Raw genomic sequence first — 16,108 nt, 5'->3', positions numbered from 1 at the left:
AGGAGTCGAGCATAAAATGTGCAGCATTACACAATTCTCTATCTATTTTTAAATTGTTTTTGTTTACTCAGTTTCATTAAATCTTTATTCCCAAGGAACACTAGTCACTAAATAAGCTTACTTCTAAGTGAAAACACATATTTACCTTCTTCATATGACTGAAGGCCTAGACACTTGAAAACACCTGAGTATTCAAGTGAGTGGGTACTGGCACAACGATGAGTTTGAGGGCACAGGAAAGATAAGCAGATAAATGAAATTTCTCCTATTTCTACAAATGGATTCCATGCCTTTGTTGTAGAATTTCTTATACCAAAATGTGAAAAGAGAATTGCAACTTCCAGTACAAAATAAACAAATTCTGTTCTGTCACTGTAATATAGAAATAAAACAATTCATCTATTATACGAGAAGTGGTCAGATATCTCTTTTGTGTTATCTATCTTTCCTATATCTATCCTGTAGAAACCCACAGTGCATGTTTATATCCATGCAATCAGAGTAAAGGATAACCATGAAAATTACCAAAAAAAAAAAAAAAAAAAAAAAGTGTACTTTAGTTTTTACACAGAAGTAAGACCAATCCATCCTTTATGTCTCAGAACAGATGATTGAAAAGGGGTAACATTTGTATTTAGTGTCTCTGTGCCAGATTTGGTTTTAATGGTAGCATGTCATGGTCCCAAAAATGTATACTTCTTGTACAGCTGCAGATGATGACACTACAACTTACCAGTAGTAATCTAACAAATATAGTTGAAAACCATGTTTTGTAGGACTGATATGACTGAGAATCAATGCCTTGTGAGTCATGATGAGGGAAAGGGAAGTGAAGGAATAGTGATGTATAGATTTATGTCTCAGTAACTACTGAAGTCAGTTCAACTGAAAATAAGTAAAAAGATTTAGCTATGATTTTCACTGTCACTTTATTTGTGACAATCTGAGCAGTTGACTATTGCTTCTGAAAACGTTCGCAAAGACAGAAAGCTTAACAAATTTAACTCAATCAATTATTCTTCTCTGGCACAATCTTTACCATTTGTGTGACATTTGCTGTTTGCTATTCCCCTACACAGAATGTTACAGTAGTTTAGTCACACAGCAGAAATTACACCTCTTAGGAGCCTAATAACAGAACAGAAATAACAAATAGTCCCAGTGAATGACCTATAATCTGAAAATTACCTGAAAGAACACTTTTAGCAAGTAATTATATAACTGCAGAATCCAGACTTTTAAACAACTATTTTAAGTTCTACACATATGCAAACACAACAGAAGAAAAACAAAACTTTTACATCAGAAATAACTGAAAAAATATTTTGTTTTGTGTCTGAAATAGAGTAAGTATATGAATGTTCCACTAATATATTCAGTTCTTTTATTACATAGTAAAATCTGCACATTCTGCAACTTTCTGAAGGAAGAATTTAAAGCAGATGTCTGAAAAAAAAAGTGTGTACCTTCTAAAATACATTAGGATAAATTAATCTTCAGTAAAACTTTCTTGACAGCTGTCTGAGATTCCGAAAGCTACATACCACTGTCTAAATATTTAGATCTGAAAATGAACTGCTTATGAATCATAATTTTAAAGGGAACAACAAACGTTTGTGAGTGGCATCAAATCTCCACGAGTATGGCTGTTTGTCTAAATGATATTACCAATGGCAAATTCAAATATTAGAAAGGTAATGATGTTTCTTAGGGAACTCTGGGTATAAAGATAAAAAACATGGACTATGATCCTTAATAAGAACCTTTTTTTTTTTTAATTAATGATTTTTTGGGGGACTTGACTACTGGATGACTTAGGTTCTCAGTGCCTCCAGATATTGTTATAGGCTGGGAAGTAGAACTATGTGCTGTTACAGTTCTAGAAAGTCCTTGAGATGTCAAAACCATTTTTAAAAAAGCAAATTTTTGTCAGGGTCTCTGATATACCCTAGCTGCCCAGGACATGTGGACCAACTGCACCGAAATATGCACAGTCACTGTGGCTTCAGTACAACCCTCTGTCATGCCAATGTATGCTATGAGACAGTGAAAAAAACTCACCGCAGTCACAGACAGCTGACAGTGGCATAATCATAGGAATGAAATGCAAGGCTCCACTCTTTCTTTTCGGATAAAATCCTATGTTGTGTCTCCAAGAAAGCATTTAAGGCAGGATGTGTTGTGCCACACCTTAACACTAACTTGAACAAAACTGGTCAGAAGCCAGAGGAGCAATTCCTGAGCCCCCAGAGCTTCTCTACAAGGACACTCCTCCCTCATAATGTCACAGGCCCCTGGGGCAGACACCACCACCTTCACTCATCCGCCTCAACAGTTGTCTGCTCTTTCCTGCTAAGCAAAACATTCAAGCGGTGGCTGGAGATAAGCAAGAGTGAGAAAGCGGCTAGCTGAGCATGAGAACCAGTTCAGCAGTGCAGTGGGAAGACTGGCCTCTATCACATGGATGGCAGAGGGGACAGCAGACACCTTTGACAAGTGTAACTTGAGTGGCCAAGCTACATGCAAAGAACTTTACAGACTTCTGCTGGAAAATACTGAGGCTTATCAGCCTTTTACACTGTAACACTGACGTATAATATTTTTGAGTTTCTGAATCTTGAGCTTAGGTATGAGAGCAGAAACTAATTATCTGTATTAATTACTACTATTAATTGTATATTCTGTTTTTCCTGGCTATCCGTATGTTGACTAAGCTGTTTGCAACTGCTGTTTAAGCCATACTTCGTTTATTCTTCACATATCTTTAATCACTCTTATGATAATGGTCTACCGTATGCTATGTTTATTAAAGATATGAAAAATAGGAAATCAGCTTTGAATGAAGTAGGCAGAAAAACAGCAAATGCTTCAATTACAAAAAACCTAAAAGGCAATGCATGCATAGGTTAACCACTAGATTGCTTAAAGCTCTGAACACCTCATAGTAAGGCCAGTGTACAGCAACTAACAGTTAAAGAAATTGAAAGTTCCATTTCTCCAGTTAGATTTCAAAACTGAGATAAAGTTTTCTTGAGCTTCAAAATTCAGTTATATACAACAAATGCTTGTTTATGTTAAGTTAGTTCAAGCATGTTGTCCCACAAATTACTTTCAAAACTTAATTTTCAAGGAGTTAGGTGAGTAAGAAGTATGCAGAATTATAATGAGAGAGACATTAATAGCGGTAGATTTTCTGTTCCCTTGGAGTCACTAGGAGAATGAACACTACATTTTTATCACAGACAGGCAGCAGAAGTATTTCTCCTTGCATTTGGTTTTAATTCTGCATCTCTCACATGTTCATAAACACCTTGATAGCTAATGTTTGCAATGACGTGCTGGTGAGGTAAGAGACAGACTAATGGACAGTACCTGCAGGGGTGAAGGTGAAGGACTGAACTGCAAAACAAGAAAGCAAACACATTGTGAGTTACACACCCTGATAATAAGCACTAATTGCAGGGCACGAGCTTCCTCTGGAATTTACTCAGCTGTGGTTGAATATCATAAGCAGGACATAACAGTTGAGCTTAAAGCACCAGCCAGCAGCCAATGAGAAATGATGATTGGAAAGGTGAGCAGTGAATTTTAACAGTCGCATTTGAAGACTTTCTGTGTGGACATGCTGTTCTCCAAATTGTAAATGTTAAGATGAATTTTGAAGCATGATGTGTTATAAACTTTCCTTGCTGAAAGCATACACTATTTCATAATTCTGATGATGGGAATTCTGTGTCAAGATGCAATGTTCATATCACGCTTAGATGCAGCAAACATCATGAGGAGGAATGAGTTGCAGGAGACACACTGTTCATAATGTCTACTATAATTATTTACAGCTATGCATTTTAAGGTAGAAAAGACTTTGCTCTCAATCTCCCTCCCCGCAACATGGCAACTCACATACAGGGCTAAAAATTCTGCTTTTAAAAAAAAGATTAGTCTTAGTTTATGTTCAAAGTTTATGTATAGGACAGTTTCCTAAGACAAGTAACAGTACAGCTGTCTCCTAATATGAAAAACCTTGGGATCTAGACTGATAATTCATATAAACACGTGTAGGTGTGTGTGATAGATATTAGTTTCCAAATTAACACCACCCCACCTCTCAGAGAGTAAAAGTCACTGCTGTTAAAGGAAAGAAGAAAACACCTCAGCAAAAAGCATAACCTATGAATGATGCAGGCCACATGGTGATGCAAGGTGAGGTTCCACAGAAACCAAGTCAGTCCAAGGGCCACTGAATGGGTCTCTCTTCCCCCTGCTTCCACTGCTTGTCTGATTTCTTCTTGGACTGACTTGTTTCACTAAGCCAGTGGAAAAGTAATCCATCAGGAAGGATTGAAAACCAACATAGAATAGTTTCCTTCTGGTTTAGTGAGTCGAGTCAGGACACTGAGGAGTCAGATAATGGTTAACACCAAGGTGTGGAGTCATAAAACTGTTTGGCTGCGAGCAAAGAATGAACAGTGGATTTTGGCAAGTTGTTAGAGATGCTCAGATGCTTAGGGAACTGTGTCCTCAGGTTTGCATGTGATAACTTGTAAATAGAAGGGTACTAGTGTAACTTTAGTGTGATATAATGTCAACACTAAATATGCTGTGTCCTCAACTATGCAAGTCTTGCTCAAAAAGAAAATGTTTTCTCTTTCTAAATGTTAATAAACACTACAAGAAAACCTACTCCAATATTTGAAGAACAGCTTTTTTGTGTTAAATTAGGCTTCAGTGATCCACTTTATGGTGATTCACCTGACTTCCTAAAAATCCATAAGAATCCTGAAGCACAGAATAATACACAAACAGGTTGGGGGAGGAAGAAAATATTTTAAGTTGGCAACTGTATTTATTTTTCCAAATGTAGTTTTCAAAAACTAATTTGTAACCAGAGCAACACATTTGGTGCAAGAGCGATCAACACTGTGAGGGCATTCCAAGGGGTTCTACCTCCAAGACAAAATTTTGTATGGCCTCTGCCATAGGTAATTTTTATCCACACTTCTCTGTCTAATACATCACTCTCTCTCGTCCAGCTATAGGTATGGAGTCATTGATAAGTACCTCTGTTCATTTCCCATGCACATGGTTTCAAAGACATGGAAATGCATGGGAATGAAGAAAGAGAAGGCCAAATACTCTTTCTAACCGTCCATATAAGGGTCCAGTCAAATTCACATTTAAGCACATAAATGGAGCTGGACTGCTAACAGAGTGCCTTCTGAGCAAGAAGCAAGAGGTACAGTTAATCCTCTTTGTACTTTTTATACTAGATGTGCTGGAGATGTAAAAATAAAGACTGTCTTATGATAATGATGAAATGTGGTACCAAGCAATGCATTTAAAGCTTCTCATACACCAGCATTTTCACAGCATACATTTAAAACAAGCATACAAAATTCACCCGGGCCACCTTTGCTGTCAATGTATGTTTTAAGTAGGTTCGACAGCACCTGTTCTCTTCATGATAGAACCTGATGAGATGGTAATAAATAGTTACTGTTCTTACCAGCATAATTGCTGAGCCCCTTCCTCTTCTTTCTGCGCCAGTAAAGCCAGATGCTGAAACCCATCAGAATTACCCAACATGCCCCACCGATGCCAGCTATAAAGGCAGGCTGTTTGACAACATCAGTGATTTGCTCAGTTATACTGTTGTTATTTTCAGTGATGACAACTTCATTACGACCTCCTGACAAAAGAAATTCAACAGAATATTGTTATTATGGATTCTGTAATACAAACGGGAACCAAACACTGCAAATGAAAATTAAAAACAGTAATGCACCTCAAAAGAATTATCCACAGTAGGAGAGTTTTAATGAGTACAAATGCACACCTGAAAAACAGTGTTTCTAGAAAGTAAATCCATAATCCATTGTGATGTTGCAAACATGTATTTGTAAAGATGGCTCTGTAGCACTCTCTCAAGTAATCTAACAGATGACAGTCCAGAGCCTTTTTTTTAACAATATACATGTTTGTTGGTTTGTTTTTACATAATTATAGACAGAATACAATGATGAGAAAATGTATCATAGGAAACCAATCAAAAAAAAATAATCAAGCAATCAACAAATAGATTTTTCCAAATGAGAACTCCAAATACAAAATAGGCTACTTCAAAAGACAGTTCCTTCTCTCATTGTTAGCATGCCAAAAATTCTTACTTAACTCATTTGGTTTTGCTTTTATGTTAGAGTTTCCAAATTTAAAATGAAAAATAGAATATATGTATTTTCAACTGGGGCAAAAATACATTTTCCAGCAATTATTTCATGGGGAAAAAAATCCATACAAATCCTAAGTGTACTAGCTTTGATACGAAGCAGAAAATCTCATAGTTAACTGTAAGGTCTAAACAATCACAGCAACAGATGCTATTTTTTTCACCTAGAATAGGCATGAAAAATTCTTAACATCAATCCGTAAGAAACAGTTATGATGTGGAGTACCAATTAAAGTGACATGAATCAAAAATTGCTATATAGGATCTTAAATTATGTTTATTAAATTAAAAAAACTATAAATTTCAGTAGATGCTCCCATTGATTTTTTTCCCTCCTTTTCTCTAAAAGGGAACTTTTCTAAAAGAAAAGCTTGGTGTCTGGCTTGAAAACAAATGCTCATGGAAAATATGAATAGAAATTCAGGAAATGCTAAAGCATATAGTTCTAGGGCCAGCACTTTTCTACTTCAAATCTTCCCTTGTCAAAACTGTTTAGTTTTTAAATTAGAAAATGTGGAACGTATTTTTCTGCAAAAAATATGAATATTGATTGTATGTACATTTGGTATAAACTGCCCACATCTGCAGTTTTGAAATTGGTGAAAGACTTATCCATCATTTCTGGTAAAAGCATTTATGCAGCTCAATCCTTGAAATGTTTACGCAGTATTATTAGATGCCTGTATGCGTGCTGAAAAGCTGCAAGAGTAGCTACTCTACTGGTACAAAAAAGATGCAAATACTATGATTCGCAATTATGAGTCTATCACGCACACGTAAAGGTAGTAGAATATGGCAATAAAACACTGAAATGGTAATTCAGAGGAAATTATTAAAAGTATTGTAGCATTATGCCTTGCTGTGAAAATGTACGTATTCCTCTTCTATAACTCAGCAACAGTTAAATTTAGCGCTCACTTCTTTCAACAGAACAGCCCCTGCATCACCACACTGGCTTCAGCCTAAAGCAAACAAACAAGGTCATCGGCTAAAGCAGATCTGAGAAGTCTGACACTTCCAGTTTTATTTCCACAGACACCTCTTTTCAGGAGATCCAGAGCTGACACCAGCCACGTTGAGACTGAGGACCCTTCCCAGAGGGCCCGTCGGGCTCCCCCCCGCCCCGGGACCGCCACTGCTCCAGCTCTGCCCCAGCTCAGACGCAGCCTCCGGCCCTGAGCTGCCTTCTGAGCTGGACTGAGTTACTCAGGAAGAAATGCAATGCACTGCATTACATTGCTATCATGCTGTTAATGATCTCAGTGATTTTATTAAGCTTTCTCTCTTTCAGCACCATGTCAATATTTAGTAATGATGACCGTCTGCTTTTGCAAACAGACTGATGAAACTGTACTAGAGCTTGGCTTGCTTTCAGTAGTTCTGTGCAGAAAAAAAAAAAGGCTTCCCACAAGCAAAATAGGTCCCACAAAAGAATGCTGAGAGTATGCCTGCTAATGTATACCAGTCTATACTGGCCATGCTGGTAAGCTTTACGAGTGTCAGGGACTGGTAGCTGCAGCTGTCCTTGCCCACACTTCCCTATTTTGTCTTGCTGCTTCCAAAGGCCTGATGATTTCCAGTCCTGATGCAGTAAGTGACAATAAAACTCAGTGAGCACCTGTGACAAGGAAAAGAAGGGAGGCAGCAGTGGCTCCTTTATCGGATTTTCCCCCTTTTTTCTGCCCATGGAAACAATCCATATGTGCACCCCAGCGCTGAAAGAGGAAGCACTGAGAGTAAAACTAATAGAAAGAGGCACTCTACAGCATGCTATTCCAGGCACACAATTGATTTTCTAGTACAAATCAGCATGGGAGTTGATGTTGCTCTAATTGCCATTAACTTTCAGTTAATTTCTGGGCCCTTTGGAGGAGAGGTAAAAGCAGTGGGATGGTGAGGAAACGGGTAATGTTGGCGCTGCTTCGGAGGCAGCCGTGCTGCCATGGAGAAGAGCGGGCACAGGGATGCGCTTCAGAGACACTGACTTTGGCAGCGGGTGCTCCTGGACTCAAGAAAAGAACAACTGCTTCCTGCTAAAACCTCTAAAAGTCTGAAGATTCCATTTTCTTCTCTAAGTCAGAAACCAGTCTTTTGAGAATGGAGGACATGAGAGCAAACTGTAGAGAGCGTGGGCAGAGTTTTCAGTGGACTTTACGTGCACCCTCTCTTCTACGGGAAGGTGCAATATGTCTCCAAATTACCTTCTAAGGTTTGCAGTCTGGCTGTTTGCTCCTACCCTTCAGTGCCTAGCAATTATAACTGCGAAAGTAATCATTCATTTAAATGTCAAAATAACATATGCTTTGTGAATTTGATGACTGAAAAATAAGTGGATACAGATGAATGTTACCCACTGGCGTTTGATAAAATTAATGTAATTGTTGGGGTTTGGGGAAACAAATAGCATTAATTTTGTATTTCTTTATATAATATTTAAGCAGAAGTAATAAATATGTCATTCAAGGTACCAGTGTATTATTTCATATACTGCAGGTGTTTCTGTAACAATGCTGTCAGTTCAACTAATTAGACATAGACAAGGGAAGTGTGTGACCTGTAACGCTCCATTGTTCCTGAAGACAAAAACATAATGAAATATAATGTCTTCCTCCCATTGGAGAGTAATGAAGAACAAAACTAATTTGTTGGACCAAAAATTAATTAGACACATCAGATCCGATTGTACCCATTACTGTGAAAGTTTGCAGCTGTTCCTCATGTTATTATGCCAATGATGGAATGTAAGAGTGAACAGGCCAACTGATGAAGAGAAATAATAGTTATACCATTTACCATCATTGCCGTTATCTTCAATTTTATTTCTGTTTTTCCAAAAGACATTTTTTAGCATATCAAGAGTGATCATAAAGATGCTATTCTTGATTCTCTTTAAGTCTTCCTTAAAATTTTTCAATGTCCTGCTTGAAGTATGGGCACAGGATTCCTGTAACAGTGACACAATTTCTAACTGAAGAAATAATATACTTCCTACTGCTCCATATTCTCCTGGTTTTACTTTCTGGATTGTCATGGATCTGTTATCTAGAATTGGTCTGGGAAGCCAGTAGTTGATTATCCACCATGAAAATCAGTTATTTTCAAGAAAAATACTTCTTAGAAGAACATAGCCTATATTTAAGAATAACATCTCTTTTTATATACTGGACTCTATTTCATGACAATGAAAGTCATTCTGTTTAGCAACACGGTGTAACTCTTCTGCATCACTGACCTACTCTCTCCATAATTCAGCATTTCTGCAGTTGTTCATTCTGTTTGCAAGCTGTTAAATAGTACATCTAAGCACCAGGCAACATAGGACTCCATTATAATACAATGGCTCAATAATGTTTTCCCATTCATTATGTTTTGAGGTTTATTCATTAGCTTGTTTTTAGTCCATGTAATTTTTTTTTTTTTTTTTGTAGATTTACCTAAAAAATTAATTTTCTTATTTACTTTCTTGATTCTTGGTCAAATGTCAAGTGGTACTAATTCAAATTTTCCAGAAATGGTATCACTTAAACACTGTTACCTTTATCAAGTAAATTTATAGTCTGAGAAATAACTGCCAGAAATTCATAAACAACAGAAAGATGGGACCTAAAGAAAAGGGAAATACAGACCATACAAGTATTAACCACATCCAGCTTTGGGCTCCCGAAAGGGAAAAGAGAAATGAGAACAGAAACATAGCCAAACAGAAAAGATGCCCCTTTATTTTTCATGCAAAGGAGTCTTAAATGTGCAAATATGCCACCAGACAGCCTTGTTGAAGCCGACGTTCTTGTTTCATTTAAGGAAGAAAAATATATATCACTGTAAGTTTAACAATGCAAACTTAAGTCTCTAAATGCAAAATAACTTATTTATTTCTTTCATACTTTATTTGCATACAAACATCCCTTTCCTCCTTCCTGCAACAATAGAGATCTCTCCACATTTAACTCTTGATTATACTAGTAATTTTTTGTGAGGAAAAAGTCAAGATGAAGGGCTGTACCCGGATGCAGGGCTGAACATTCTGGGAATCATCCAACAAAGCATTTTGGTGCAAGTTTAACTCAAAACACATTAAGTGACAAAAGGCTACTGACGACTGCTTAAAATGCAACATGCTGAAGTGTTTTGCTGGAACAAGCCCAGTGTGTTTAATGCTTAGATAGATGGACTCCCTCATGAAATATGAAAAGATGTTCTGCTCAAAGCGAATGCAATGACAGATCAGACTCAAAACATTAGTCATTTACACAGAGGTCCCAAATTCAGGCCTATTAGATGACAGGTTTCTTGCATTTTTAAATATTAATTTATTGCTTTCAGTTCTAAAAAAACTTTTCCCTCCTCTTTGGTGTCTCTGTGGCCTTTTTCTGTGCCTTTTCCTAAAATCAGTGCTACCTTCACCTCTACTCTTGTATTTCCTTCTCCAGTGACAACATATTCAAAACTCACCCCAATTTCTGTTTTGATGCATAGGGAACCTGAGTATCATTAAACACTGAAGCAATGCTTAGGTGACAGCTTTTCCAAAGGTCTACACATAACAGAATAGTCCATGTTTGGGACATTGTGTTGACAACATTTTCTAGAATGAAAATGCTTGATAACAACAAAAGACCCATAAACAAACAAAAGCCCATTTAAGTAATAACTAAATTAGAACATATAGATAAAAGCAGAGGTACTGCTCTGCACAGCTCAATTCAGTTCTGCTAAATATGGTTACTTCTCCTATTCTTACTCTTCCCATATTGTCCCTGCCTTTATATTTTATACTTGAGAGGAATTTCAGAAGAAAGAGTCTATGTTTCCCTCAGGTCACAAAATTAATTCAGCATGGAAACCACTACTAAGAAACAGTCATTTCAAAAGCAGGGATGAAAACACTACCTTTGCTCTCTATTTGTACTAGAGGCCACTTATTCTTTGAGAGAGGAAGCTCATCTGCTTGGGATACCTGAGAAACACTGACTTCAAATGTTCAGAAAACCAACTGCAAATAGTGCCATAGGTACCAATGGTCTGAATAAGGCAATATTACAGTCATCTGAACAGGAGGAAAAGGTAGCTTGAGCTGTTACAGTTCCATAAATCTGTCAGCCCACAAAAGTGGAAAATTCATTTAAAAAAAAAAATAAGTTTCACTAGATGATCTGCATTTTCTCATATGTCTGAGGAACTTACTTCCCTCCACTGGCTGTGAGAACTCTGCACAAAGAGAATACACAACGCCAGCAGGCAGTGGGATGTTAAAAGCTAACTAACTAGCTCTGTTCAAATCTCACCTTTTGCTCCATGGATTTTTATACTTCCAGAAATGATTTATGAAAGAATTTCTGAAAGTCAAAACAGGCAGAACAAGACAACGAAACATACATTCACTTACCAATTATTATGGGCTGTGGCTCACTTTTCACTCCCACACCTGCACTGGTGCTTGCAGCAACTTCCACGCGGTACTGAATACCTGGATATAGGCCACCTATTACTACAGACCGAATGGCTGCATCTACTGTTTTGTTGATATGAAATCGAGTCTCATTACCTAGGCACCAGATCTAGGACAAAAGTTGATATGTTAAAAAATACGAAATTCTTCATACTCATAAACAGTTGTGCATAGATATGATATATCAAGGTATTGCATGACAAACACTTATTTTGGATTTCTTAACAATGTTACTGCTCAGAAGTAGCTGGAATTGGGATGATTTAGCTCAGAAAGCTATCCTAGATTAGCAAACCAGCTTCAAAGACTGCTTGCAAATACCCCTCTGGACTCTGGCTCTCCATGGAGTGTAAACTCTGTGGGTACACTTCTTAGAAGCACAGACCAGAAACATCCAATTGAAAAAGAGGCATTATAGATGAATTGAAATATATTGTTCAGTAATATGATTACTACCAAACCTTTCCTAAAAAAAAACACTATTTTTTCAGTCTTAATTTCCCACTGAATAGCAAAAGGACACCAAACAATACAAGCACAAATAATACAAGACACTTCTTAAAGTACTAAAGAAGAAACAATTTTCAAAATTCCTTTCAACTTCTTTTCACTGCACAACAGGGATATGTGAAATTTCTGAAATGGAGTAAGTACGAACTCACTTTTTACTGCTGCTTTTGTGATTACTTTCATTGTTCAGGAAGCCAGATATCAGTTCCTGACTCAATTACTCTCTGATTAAACAGAAAAAACACTCTATAATCTCAACTGGCATTTTGTGATGAGAACAGTCAATGATTTCAGAGTGTTATGTCTCTCTCTTGTATTTTTCCATAGGCTTTTCCCTAGAAGTTTCAGAACTAAGTCCTTTTAGAAATTCGTCTTAGGTTAATGTTATCTGCATATACTACCATATTATTAAAAAAAAAAACATTTATTACCATTCACGAAAAACAATGCATAAAGATATCACATGTACCATCACATGTACACTACGTAATTATGATAGCAGAAGAAAGGGCTATTGGTGGAACCACTGTCGGCAACCAACTGATGTGTCTAAGCAACAGCATTGCTCTCTTCACCATTATTTTTGGCCCTGATCAGTGTTTTATCACACCTTATCTTTTTTTTCTGTAGAACACTAAGGAAGATTTTGGAGAGCAAAAGAAACTCTTGTTCTCCTAAGCTCAAGTAGATCTTATCTGCAGACCAGAAGGCATTAGGGTGAGAAACTATTGCATCCATTCTTTCACTCCTTTTCTGCCTGGGTCTTAGGTTACAGCAGCTATGAGATACCCCTAATTAAAGGCATTTAATTAATAAATGAATTTACAGGCACTCTGATGCTTGAAATGCAATTCAATTTGTTTGAAAATGTACTGTGAAACCTCAGCAGTCATTTTATACTCAAGGAAGTATTAGACTCTGCATTATATTCAACTGTAGCCAGCTCACTAATCAGGCAGCCACCTAATCTAACAGAAGGGATGTAATAGTTAGTGACTCCAGCTGTTTTTATAAACAGCCTAGAGGTCTGAGCACTCACCTGGAACATGGATTTTATTAACCGTCAGCCTACTTTGTTTCATATCTATGTATTTTGTGGTTTAGGAGTGTGCTCTACTTATTTGCCTATAGGCCCTTAATGGTTAATATTGACTTATACTGGAGCCAGTATCAAGATTAATTAAGCCAGAAGATAACTATTAATTGATATGAAAATGAGATCAATAAAATTCTGGAATTAATAAATCTTGTTATTGACTAAAAGCAAAGCAAAAGAAGTGCTATGCTAAACATAAATATTGTGAGCATTTACTGCATCCCTCTGACTAAACGATTAGCTGGAAGACGTGGAACCCTTAGTTGATTTAAAAGTCACGCACTTTCTCCCCTCTTGATGCTGTGTTCCCTCAAGGTAGAGCAGGAAAAAAAAATTACATTTTTTTGTGTGAATCAAGCTACATCTACCACTTCTACCCTTTTCAGGACTGTCAAGAAAGCTGCCCTGCTCTTTTTCAATTAAAAATCTCACACTAGATATACAAACCAGTCACAGCAAAGTTATTGAACAAACGGTGTTCCATGGTCACAAGCCTGTGATAATGCTGAGCCTTGCCCAACCATTTTATCCATAGTCTTACACCCCAATAACACACTACTTTTTTCACGATGTGAAAATGTACTTGTGCAAAAGTGAGTTTAATGGGAAATTATAGACTACAACAAAGTTTAAGGTGATATATAAGGAGTGGATACTTTGAGTCATCATAGCAAGAAAGAAGGAAAAAATAAAACCAATGCAGGCAACTCTTATATAAGAAACTGTATATAGTAGTGGTGTTCAACCTGTTCCTCAGAGCAAACAACCTAGCACTTTAAGTTGTGAATCTTGACAGAGATAGTACTCGGAAGAAGTCTTACATTCTCCCAGAGCCATGGTCCTTGACTTTGACCTTGAAGTGCCAGGATTAGCATTTTTGCAGGGGCAAGAAAAGGTATCTTTCCTGCCAGCGTTTCTGCCAGATTGAAGGCACTCTAAGACAGGGACTTCACTGCCTGTCTTGAGAGTGCAGAAGGCCTTAAAAAAAAACCCAATCTTCTTCTCTTTTCACAGCAAGGACAAGGAAGAAAGAGAGGCACTGTAAACTAGCTGGAAATTACAGCTCTCTTCCAGATCTAGCTCATGGTATTTTTGTTTTTAATAACAGTAGTACTGCTTAAAAAAAAAAATAAAATAAAAAAATCCATAAGCAGTCAGTCCTCTTTCTCCATATAATTATATGGGCAGCTGTAACTGCTGTCAGAATCTAAATCCATAAACAGCACTATGGTTCCGTAATTCACACAGGCTGTTTCCTTAAACACACAGCCCTCCCATTAGACATCGTTTCTACCTTATACTCCTGGATGACTCCATTTTGGTGATCTGGAGGGGGAGGATCCCAGGAGATGCTGATGCTTGTGCTGTTGTGGTTTCCAACTGTCAGGACAGTAACAGACTGAGGAGGGGCACTTGGAGCTACACCAAGGAGAGGGAACAAATAGAAGCAAGACATTAATCCATTTGCTAGAGCACGAATTTTGCTGAAACAGTGTAAGAACAAGCAGACAGTATACAAAGTTCACACTCCCTGCAGGCCTAGGTATGCACATTTTGTTAGGCACTGACAATTTCGAAAAATGCCTTTCTGAAGAGAAGCATAGTGCTGAATGACAATGTGGAATTTGAGGCAATGGAAAATCAATACAAATTACTCCTCATTTATTTATTTCTATCATTTGTTAAGTTTGCATTGGAATTATTCTCACACTTGCATTTGTTTTCCATAATATGCATGGATAGCTATGGATATATCAACTGAATCATGATGTGAGGCTGCTTTACCTGGCCTGAAAAGTGTTTTGATTCTTCCTTTCTGACGTGGTCTAATAATAATGTGAGCTGCAGACATTTTTTTGTTTCCTATTTGTTCTTCAGGAAGACATTAACAGGTTTAAACATAAAACCTTGCAACTCCTAGGTGGAAAAGGGTTAAAGTGTTCAGGGGTTTACATCAAATGCTGGTGAATAGGGGATGTGCTAAATTAGGTCAGATATATACTTATGTCCTCTTTTCCCTAGGCAAATTGCTTTATCTTCAAAGTCCTGTTCAGTTCAACCATTCACAGCTGTTTGGCTGGTTACTGCATATCAAGGCCTTATCTACAAAACAATTGTTTGCCAGCCCCGTGTGAAAAAAAAAAAAAAAAAAAAAAAAAAAAAAGAATCATAGCTGTTAGTGATCAGAGCTATGCTGGCAAAGCCCCTCTTGCAGCTACACCAGCAGCAGGGTGCTTTTGTTGGCTCAGGACACCTTGTTTGGAAGTGGTACAGCAGCTCTGCTACGGAAAAGTCCCCTCTGTGAGCATCTGCTACATTTCCACGCGGGGGCTCTCCCACCATAGCTATCAGAGGGCTGTGGCAGATGTCCCTTCTGAGCCACTTGAAACTTCTTGTGTCCCCCCTCCCCTCCTTTCCTTTACTTCTAGGGAAGTGTGGAAACTCCACCACAGTGGCCAGCTAAGTCACCAAAGTTGAGTGTATTAAATTAAGGTAAAGTCCCTGAGGAAAAAAAATGTTGATAACAGCTGTACTGTACTGGTCTTAGGATCCATCTAGTCTGTTCATCCCAGTCCATCTATCAGTCTTCAACAAAACTAATAGACAGAGACTAGGAAATAGTGAACTAATAAAGCAAGCTTCTAGTGAGACCGCTCCACGACAATTTTCCTGTTGCTTAGACACTTTCAGTTCCAGGGTGATGTCTGTGTTCAACAACTCCTTATGGATTTTTTCTTCCATGTATTTGTCATCACCTTTAACATGATCTTAAAGCATTTAATAGGAAATATGGAAGCTTATTTTGAAGACTTATAGTAGACCTTGT

The 16,108-nt window shown here is 37.5% G+C and overlaps 1 protein-coding gene across 7 annotated transcripts in view; it reads right to left on the bottom strand.

The window, feature by feature from the left end:
• The window catches only part of ROBO2 (roundabout guidance receptor 2), a 946,026-nt gene that overhangs the window by 55,082 nt on the left and 874,836 nt on the right, over window positions 1-16,108 (bottom strand). For 4 of the 7 annotated variants that reach the window (XM_042788460.1, XM_042788463.1, XM_042788461.1 and 1 more), the window contains exons 16-18: window positions 14,576-14,700; window positions 11,613-11,784; window positions 5,507-5,689 (exon numbers count right to left, since the gene is read on the bottom strand). In XM_042788460.1, coding sequence (XP_042644394.1) covers window positions 5,507-5,689; window positions 11,613-11,784; window positions 14,576-14,700 — 480 coding nt within the window. Of the gene's footprint in view, window positions 1-3,372; window positions 3,400-5,506; window positions 5,690-11,612; window positions 11,785-14,575; window positions 14,701-16,108 lie in introns of all 7 variants that reach the window. The other 3 variants (XM_042788459.1, XM_042788462.1, XM_042788458.1) reach the window with 1 other exon arrangement.

This window comes from Tyto alba, unplaced genomic scaffold, assembly GCF_018691265.1.
Source record: "Tyto alba isolate M040663 unplaced genomic scaffold, T.alba_DEE_v4.0 Super-Scaffold_14, whole genome shotgun sequence".
Taxonomy (NCBI): domain Eukaryota; kingdom Metazoa; phylum Chordata; class Aves; order Strigiformes; family Tytonidae; genus Tyto; species Tyto alba.
The sequence above is the reverse complement of the archived record's forward strand: the minus strand, read 5'-3'. Positions and strand labels throughout refer to the sequence as shown.